A 9,928-nucleotide genomic window follows, 5' to 3' on the forward strand; every position below is an offset into this window, starting at 1 on the left:
ACTTTAAGCAGTTTTTTCCTTTTTTTTATTTCAAACATGTAACAAATAATAAATAAGAAAATAAAACAATAATAACCAATAACATTAATAGTAAACTTATACAGCAAATTCTCAATAAACACCATAAATAAATATTACATGTATGAAAAAGGAAATGGAAGAAGTTTACACTTATATGGTCCTATCCTTTTTTTGTACTTAAATAATGAATTTAATGTTTATCATATATACACATAAATAATTACCTTAATGTTTATCATGTATAACTTAAATATTTACACTAGTGTCAATCAAATATAACTTAAATAATTACCTTAATGTTTTTCCTGTTTACACATACATAGTCATTGTGTGGGTGCCCATCCAGCATGTCCCAACACTCACAGAGAAAAAAAACAATAACAGCAACAACAGCAACATCATCAACAACGAGTGTCACAGTCCTGAGAGAAACAAGCCCCCTCCTCGTCCCCGTACCTCTCAAAAAATATTTTTTGTACATCTTCTTGAATTGATTTATATGTTTATTTTGCTTGAGCTCTACATCTAAACCATTCCACAAATTTCACCCCACAAATTGAAATACACATACTCTCCAGAGTGGCACAAACACAATGTTTTTTAAATTAAATTTTCCTCTTAAGTTGTAACCCCCCTCTCTGTCTAAGAACATTTTTTATTCGTTGCCAGGAAGTCAATTATTTCTTGCTTTGAACATTATTTGTGCCGTCTTAAATTCTACCAGACCCATGACCTTCAAAGCATATGTCTTTAAAAACAGCTTGTTAGCGTGTTCACCAAGTCCTACATTATTTAGTATCCTCATGGCTCTTTTTTGTAGTATGCACAATGAGTATACGGTGCTTTTGTAGGTGTTACCCCTTACCTCCATACAGTAATTCAGATACAGTTTTATGAGTGAACAATACAGAGTAAATAAATCTTTATTATTATAATTTTTTGTGATCAATTGTTTATTGAGATAATGCAAAACAAGGTTGTAGATCACAAAGCACATAGAAAACTCCACTGTGGGATCAGGAGTTAGTCAACTGGAATGAAAAAAAGACAAGAGCAAAAAATAAAATAATAATAATAATAATAACTATAAATAAATAAACAACAAATGCAAAAAAGGAAAAGAGCAAAATAAAGACAAAGAATAATAATACAGAAAAAAGCCCAAATAAATAATAACTATGAGTCAATGTAAATGCACAATTAAACAAAACACCCTAGACACAGAACAGCATACATAGTAAATCCACAGAAACAAATGACCACAACGACAACAGAGACAACAAACTGCTAATTACAAACATACACATATGAACATATACATTTATGTACATGGCCTATAGTACTAAATAGAAAGGGTTATGTGAAAGGAAATGAGTTCAAGGCAAGGCCAAAGTTGGCTTTAGTTAAGCCCCTGAGTAATCATGATAGCTTTAGATCAGTTGATCACAGTATCAGATACAGACCCGTTAATTCAGGCAGTGGACCTTTCAAGTAAACAAATCTGAAAAAAGATTTAGCCACGTTCTCTTCATGACAGTAGAGGGTTCAAACCAATTCTTAATAATGGTTTTCTCCACAGTAGCTGGGGTAGCTAATATTATCCATTTCTCATGAAACAATAACAATATATTTGGATTGTACCCAATAAGATGAGGAGCAGGGCAGCTGGGAAGGACTTAATCAATGATGGTTCCAACAATCTTATTGATATATTACCAAAAAAGTTTGATAGAGTAATATTAGAACATATGTAAGTAATCTCCTCTAACAGAGCCAGAACATTTAGTGCATAAGTCACTGTTTAATCTAAATCTGCAATCCGGCGTAAAGTAAAATTTGTGCACAAACTTGTGGTGAATTATGTGCTGAAGGAGGTTTTTAGATGAGGAAAATGATGTTTCCAGACTGTCGGCCAATTCCAATCAAGGTTGAGAGACTGAAAATCTTTTTCCCAACTTTTTGTTACTGTGAGTGGTTTGATGTCACAAGAGGAATGTTTGTTATAAACCGAAGCTGCAGTTCAGTCCTGGTGGTAATTACTGCTGTCAAAGGGTGTTGGGGTGGGAGCGCATCACAAGGTACTCCATGCTTTTTAAATGCTGTGCAGAGCTTAAAATATTTTTAAAAAAAACATGAAAAGCCATACATGTTGATTTACACATGTATGGATATTACTTGTGGAGTCCCACAGGGGTCAGTATTAGGCCTTAAATTGTTCATTTTGTAAATAAATAACATATTAAGGATATCAAAAATATTGAAATTTGTTTAATTTGCAGACGACACTAATATTTATTGTTCTGGGAAGAATTTACAGAACAAAAAATATTAGTTTTGACAGCATTCACTAAATAAAAGCAGGTTAGTTATTGTGATCATGTCGAGGCTTCAGTGAGATGCCACAAAGTCAGAACGGCCACAGTGAGGTACAAAAACACGTTGACTGGAAGTTTGTGTGCTGAGTTGCAGAAGGACGTGTCGCAGCAGTGTTTGGTCATGACAAAGACGGTTTTGTTAGGGAACAGCTCCACCGTGGTCTCCACATTACACTCCTCTGCTTTCACACAACCCAACGTCTTAACGTCCAGAACGTCAGCTGGGGAGAAAAGATGGAGATATTGATCATGACATAAGTTACATCAAAGTTAATTGAATGAAAAAATGCTCAGATATTTCTCAGTAAACACGTGCACTGACAAAAAATACAATCTTATCCGACTCACCTGCCTTCCCTCGGCCTGTGTAGCAGCGCTCCCCAACGCTGCAGTTGGTTTCGGTGGTGTAGCAGGCATCCCAGAAGCCCAGGTCACAACGGAAACACTCTAGCAACTCCTCCTCTTCCTCAAATGCCACCGCCTCCATGAGCTTCTCCTGCTGCTCCTCTTCATCACCTGAGCCCAAAGAGCATCACAGAGACAATACAGTTTAATACGATAAAGCTTTACTGGCGTAATGTGTTGCCAAAGGTGACTCTAGCAAACAATGAAAATAATGAAGAATAATTGTTAAAGTAACACTGAAAATTAAATGTTAATAATGTTTTGAGTTATTCTGGATTTTGAGACATGTAATTGCTTGTTGGACACATTTACCATTTAGAGGAGCAGGATGTGTGAAATGTTGGAGGGTTGTCGAAAGCCAAACTGATGAGCCACATTCTGCCGAGCACTTAAGCATCTCAGAAGTATTTTGTTTATTCTCCGGCAGTCTGGAATCTGTTTCTTTGAGTGGATGACTCGAGTTATTCGGGGAGTGCTCCAAGTCTTAGGTCAGCATCGTGTTTTTATTAACCAGAGAGATACTGGAGTTAATAGAAAGAGTTGGCGGCAGGATACAGTGCAGGAGTGGGACAAACTCTTAGTTTCCTACCACATAAATGCACACATTAGCTCTGATAATGCAAAGAGGCCGCTTCGTAAAATTTGTGATTTATTGGCGGTGTGAAATGGGTATCAAACGTTGCCTCCGAAAACTCATATTTCAAGCTAATAAAAACTGACTTTTCATATTCAAACATAATTCAAACTATTTAGACAGCACATTTGGATACAACATGGTAGTATTCAGGGGTCGTATTCACAAACATCCTGAGAAAACTCTCAGAGGGCTCCTAACTTAGCCTAAACATTTCTAGCAAGGAGTTGGAGCTTAGGATTGATTTAGGAAAATTCTCAGAGCAACTCTGAGCAAAGAAGGGACAGAAACTTTTACCTCAGTGAGGAGGTGTAGTTGACCCTGATACTAGGTATGACTCATTCTTTTAAAAAGTGTGATTGGTTGATCCAAAAAAAACAAAAAACAGAAAAGAAATAAAAATACACTGTTAATGATAATGGATAGTGAAATCAATATGACTAATCATAGAATTTAGTCTCTATTAAGACATGGTGTGATTATAAATACTATCTTATGTAATAAACATCTCCGTTGAATTAATTGTGAGCCATACTTTAAAAGTAGCCTCAAAAAGTTTGAAAACACAGACCATATAAGGCTACTTGTGCAGTAGCCTGTTCACATGCTGATAATTGTTATATTTATTTTCTTATGTTTATTCACTATGCTGGTCATTTTAGTACTTAATCTATTTGATATTAACGGGGTAAAAATGGTTCAGCTGTCATCAGTTTCTGTAATTGTTGGCCAGTCTATATAAGTAGCAGCGTTGGTTGGCATGTAAATCTTTTTTTTTAGCTGCCAGCAAATTCCAAATTTTTCCAGTTGCCAAATATCTTAATGTTGTGATCACTTTAATTTCTGGCATTATAGCGTTATTGTGTTGGGTCAGAGATGTGAGTGTATCTCTAATGATATCAACCACAAACATTATCCCTCCACAATCTAATCTGTAGCGTTTCATTTACTCACTGTCATTCGGCGTTCGGCGAATGTTTCTCCTGGCTCTGCTGCTTCAGAAACTCTTAAGCCTCTTAAAAGTCCTCCTCCCTACTCTTAACAGTTTTTCACCTTAGGAGCTCTCTGAAGGGCTGAGATGCTTTGAGAATAACTTTTATCTTTAACAGGATCTAGTTTTCACTTTAAGGGTAAATTCTTAGAAAACATCACAGTTTCATTACTAGGAGCAACTCTTTGCTCTAGAAAGCTTTATGAATACAGCTCCAGGTACTTTTGGACCTCAGTGTTTCTCTGTGTGAGATTTAGGTTTAGAGTTCATTCTCAGGGCTAGTTGCCAAATGGCTGTATTCAGTGCTACTGGAGGAGGGCTAATCTCTTCCTCGGGCCCACAAAATGAGTTTAAGTGAGACTCACAATCCTTATCCCCTCTCATCTCGTTAGCTAGTGCTAGCTCAGGTGGACCAGCAGACACAGGGTAGTAAGTTGGGGTTAATTGTGAGGGGAAAACAGACTTATTGTCCAAATGTTTTCAACCTGTAGCATTTGTTATTTTAACCCGGAAGGCTTAACATGCACTCAGTTGCCAGTTTATTAAGTACATCCGGCTAAAACTAATGTAGTCTGATGCAAAAGCTCTACAATAAATCCTGCCTTCATGAATATGATGTATTTATGCTCTACAACCTCCAAAATGACCATAAAGTTGAATCAACAGCGCTTTAAAACAGTTTCAACAAAAACAAACGTTTATAACTGTCATGAAGATAAGATTTACTGTAAAATCAGCCGATTGATTCATTAGCCAAATGACAGATAAAACAATAAATCTGCAACTATTTTGATTTTAATTAAGTAAAGAAGTAATTTTTCATGCAAAATGCCAAAAATGTGAGGAATCCAGCTTATTAGATGTGAACATTTGCTGCTTTGCTTGTCTAACGTTATAGGAAACTGAATATTTTAGACTTACTTACATTATTGCAGGGCTGTTGTATTAGACTGTATTAGTTGTATTTAATTGTACTTAATAAACTGGCCACTGACTGTATGACTTTATAGACAGAGCTTTATATTACCTCTCAAATCCTTTTCTATATATAAAAATATATCAGTGTAACAGAACATGAGTATGGACATTATTTTAAAAACAGGTCTTGTTAATATTTCACAATTCAAGTGGGCTATTTACTTGATAGAAATTAATACATATAGCTATTTACTATTAATTTATTATTAGTTAAACAAAATGTTGTGAAACTAACAAGAATCTGTTTTTATGCCCAGTTTTTGGACTTTGAGGTGTTAAATGTGCAAAGTCTTAATGTTTTAGAACAGAAAACACCTGCATTAAACCCAGAAACTACGTTGTCTTACCTTGAACAGGTGTGAGCACTATGATGGCAAAAACACAGAATATTAGTCCTTTCATTTTTAGGGGGATACTTCTTCCACTGACTGCACCATGAGGACTGCTGAGGAGACCGGAAACGGGACTGAAATTGGATTAGTGAGTGATGCATCTGCTATTTGTTCTGCACCAATCACAGCTGATGACGATCACACAAATGAAGTTTTGGGAATCACTGCAAATTACAGCTGGACTGTAAAAAACTGTGAGAGAAGAGGATGCAGAGTTTGGTAGCCAGAAGGATTTTATGTCTCTTTAAAATGTTATTTGGTTTATTAGCTTTTTAAACAGAGGATACAGTAACATATGAAACCAAGCTGGTAACTCATCCCACTGTGTCTGTGGAAGGCAGTGAAGCCATTTCTCCATCCTGCTGATGCTTCTCACTTATAACAAAGGCTGTTTTTTTTAAACTGAATCCCTTTTCCTGCTGTAACGGGTGAAGTTAGACCCGCATCTTCAAGCTGGTTGATCCTCTATCGCTCGGATATTTTACACCCAAAGATGTTGATCACAGCTCCTCTCTCTCTCTCTCAAGGAACAGAGGAATTGCAAGTGTCCTGAGTCAGCGCAGGGTTAAGCAGCTTACAGTCTCCCGTCCGTCAGCTCAGATATGTATCAATGCACACACACACATACGCTGCTCTCTCAGATTCAATTATATTCTCAATGCAGCATTAAACATGTGTTGCTGAATTATGTAACACAGTCATACCCACACACAGATGTAACACAGAGGTCTGTGCATGTGTGTAGAGATATTGAAATTCCCTCTGATCATCAGGATTACTGCCTGGTAAATTAAACTGTTTATACAACATATAGGCTGTATGAAGAAACAAGACCAAAATGATTTCTGTTGCTGGTTTAGACTGAAACGATTAGTCGAGTAATCCTCAACATCCATTGACAGAAAATGAATCTATAACTATTTTGATGACCTATTAATCATTTGAGTCATTTTTCAAGCAACAGTGTCAAACATTTGCTGGTTCCAGCTTCTCAAGTCCAAAGATTTGTTGATGTTTTTGTCTTGTGTCATAGTAAAGCTAAATATTTTTTTGCTTTAGACTGTTGGTTGGACAGAACAATCAATTTGAAGACATCAACAAGATGGTGACGGGCATTTTTCACTATTTTCTGACGTTTTATAGGGTATTTTTGTGGTATTTACTTCAAATGAAGCAGCACAAAGACAGTTGTTGTATTTTGGTTGAAATTTGGTCCTAGATGTCTCAGTGTATTTGTGACACAACGTCAATCCACTGCTGCTTTGGTGATTTTATCAGGATCAAACTAAATACCTGCTGCAGATGTGCTGCAACAATGTATTAATGCTTAAGATATGAATAATTTATTTCAATTAAACATTCTCCAACCAAAATCAGCACAGTAAATAACATATAATGTGGTTAAAGCAGGAAAGCCAGTGATCAGTCTGCATTGTTCTATGTGGATGATTCTTACAGTGTTTGCTGTCCACAGCTGTTTATACCATATGAGAAGCTTCTTCCGTTCATTAAATCCCTGCTGAAGGCAGCAGGATTGATATGTTTATAGATCTCTGAGCCTCTGAGTGCTGCGCAAGAGCGCAGTGCCATTACGCACAGCCCTTCACTGTGTTTACCTTCATTAAATCGCCTGATGTCACCAGGTTGCTACAGAATAACTACAAACACTTCTACACACATCAGACTGGTCAGTTATAACTTGATATTTTGTTTTTTTATGGAGGAGACGTCAAGTTAGCTCATCAGCCTCTTTTCCAACTTTCTTTTTAGCAACAGTAGCGTCTCATGTTTTCTTCTTCAAGGACATTGAAGTGCAAACGCTGTTGTGTAACATTAGTTACTAAACTATGTGACCATGTATGTGGGGAGATACATGTTGGTCTGATATAATCATATGAACAGCTTTACCAAATCAACTTTCTTTATTTTTTATTTCTATTGTTATTATAGTGATGCAGATTAGTGGTGATGTGTGTTCATGTCATGACGCTCTGAACCATCCAGACATTTCCTCAAGAAAAGCTTTCCCTTTGTTGAGCTGTCGTTATCACGTTTAACTGTGATTGGCACAAGCGTTTCAGAGCTATGAGACCAGTGATGTGATTGGCTGAGAAAATATTTAATAATCACCACACCTGCTGATCTATATTCACCTCCAACCTTCGCCCTTTCGCACGTTGCCCTGCTGCACATACATGAACCAAAATAGCATGTGGAGGCACCCACACTGTCCGTGCGCCTACCTACCATCTTGCTCTTGTCGTTGCAGTTGCACGGGTTAAAATAGGGCCCTAAATGTAAACACATCAAAGTGCGCTGCGAGTGACTCGTGTTATGTGTGAGAGTGAGGAGAGAGAGCTGCCTCTCTGAGCGATAAGTGCGAAGGAGGATAGCAGCATGTTGCAAGATTCAGTCAAGAACAGACACACATCTCCTCGAACTCATCCCTGCTACTGAAATATACATCCGGCATCTTAAAACAGCAGAGCTACCTACACAAAACCATCCACCAGTCCATGAGTGTGTGTGGCTGCAAATTATACACTTCAGTCTCAGTCGTCATCTGGATGACAGGATCCCAGCATGGGCCCAAACAACAAGGAAATACTCTGCAGTCCTGAAGCACCTATAAAAACCTTCAGACTGATCCCCTGTGTAATTAGAGGCTGGAGGAGAAAACACTGGCGATAATTAAAATCCTACCCCTTACCTCTCTCGCTCCCCAAACATGCTTGTTTTTGCTTAATTGCGCCTGTTTTTACTCTGCATTGTTTTTCTGTATTTTCACTATTTTTCCCACTTTCCTGCAGAAGCCAAGGAGTGAGATATCCCACTGCTGGAGTATCTGAATAAAGCGTAGGACTCGGATGATGAAGAGATGAAAGGTTGGGATGGTGGGAGAGTGAGGCTTCAGTTACACGACTCACAGGAACGCTTTTCTCAGTTAAGCTGTGTCAGGAATAACTCACAACAGCCAACAACCAGAATTTACTTCTTTCTCTTTTTTTTTTTTTTTTTCTTTTTTGAATCATTGATCTTTTCTATCCAGCCTCTGATTGAAATTCTTTAACATCTCGCCTCACCACACTCGAGGAAAGAGAGAAAACTGAGCAGCAGACACTGTGAATTTTGAAAAAAAAAAATGAATTACACTAAAAAAAACTAGAACTTGAGTGTGTACAGAGCACCAGCTGGTATTTATAGTGCGGCTGTAGGTGTCGAGTGAGAGGAGTGTGCCCTTATATGCTTCTCCGGTTTATACTGACAGTTGTGGAGGAATTACTCAGATCCTTTACTCAAGTAAAAGTACCAATACAGCAATGTAAAAATACTCCATTACAAGTAAAAGTGCTGCATGAAAAATCCTTCTCAAGTAAAATTATATAAGTATTAGCAGCAAACTGTAGTTAAAGTATTGCAGTAAAAGTAGTGGTTTGTTCCTTCTGACTGATATATTATTGTACATGACATCATTAGATTATTAATACTGAAGCATCAGTGTATAAGCAGCATGTTACTGTTGTAGCTGCTGGAGGTGGAGCTAGTTTGAACTACTTTATATACAGTTAGATAGTTCAGTCCAGTGGTTCCCAACCTAGGGGTCAGGCCCCCCCAAAGGGTCACCAGATAAATCTGAGGGGTCGTGAGATGATTAATGGGAGAGGAAAGAAGGAAAAACAAAGTTCTGATACACAAATCTGTTTTTAGTTTTTGGACTTTTTCTCTAATCTTTGACTTTTAGTGAAATATTGGATCATTTGAACATTTATTGAAATGAAACCATGTGAGAAGTTTAGAGGGAAAAATCACTATTTGGTGGAGCTGTTAACCAATTATAGACATCTGAAATGTGACTCCGACTACACACTGCTTTTTGTAAGACGTCACAAGCCAAAAAGTTTGGAAACCACTGGTTTCATCTTTAACAATGTGTTGTATTTTAAAAGCTTGTTATATTATCCATTATGTCAAATCTTCATCTGAAAGTAACTAAAGCTGTCAAATAAATATAGTGGAGTAGAAAGTACAATATTTCCCTCTGAAATGTGGTGGAGTGGATGTATAAAGAAGCATCAAATGGAAACACTGAAGTACCTCAAAATTGCACTTAAACACAGTACTTCAGTAAATG

The 9,928-nt window shown here is 37.2% G+C and overlaps 1 protein-coding gene across 1 annotated transcript; it reads right to left on the reverse strand.

The window, feature by feature from the left end:
* Positions 1 to 241: 241 nt before the first annotated feature.
* On the reverse strand, positions 242 to 5,854 carry LOC137191456 (sperm acrosome membrane-associated protein 4-like). The gene is made up of 3 exons (XM_067601539.1): positions 5,752 to 5,854; positions 2,745 to 2,912; positions 242 to 2,617 (listed from the first exon to the last, which is right to left on the reverse strand). The coding sequence occupies exons 1-3, from the start codon at positions 5,804 to 5,806 to the stop codon at positions 2,397 to 2,399; spliced, it is 444 nt and encodes a 147-aa protein (XP_067457640.1). The 5' UTR covers positions 5,807 to 5,854; the 3' UTR covers positions 242 to 2,396.
* Between the last annotated feature and the right edge of the window lie 4,074 nt (positions 5,855 to 9,928).

Source organism: Thunnus thynnus, chromosome 10 (genome assembly GCF_963924715.1).
Source record: "Thunnus thynnus chromosome 10, fThuThy2.1, whole genome shotgun sequence".
In the NCBI taxonomy this organism is placed as follows: domain Eukaryota; kingdom Metazoa; phylum Chordata; class Actinopteri; order Scombriformes; family Scombridae; genus Thunnus; species Thunnus thynnus.

Bases quoted from the DNA above. Each gene is read 5' to 3' on its own strand.
- LOC137191456 (XM_067601539.1), bottom strand. From the start codon at position 5,806: ATGAAAGGACTAATATTCTGTGTTTTTGCCATCATAGTGCTCACACCT. The intron at 2,913-5,751 runs GTAAGACAACGT...CTTTGGGCTCAG, and splicing joins AGTGCTCACACCTGTTCAAG to GTGATGAAGAGGAGCAGCAG. The intron at 2,618-2,744 runs GTGAGTCGGATA...TTTTCTCCCCAG, and splicing joins CACAGGCCGAGGGAAGGCAG to CTGACGTTCTGGACGTTAAG.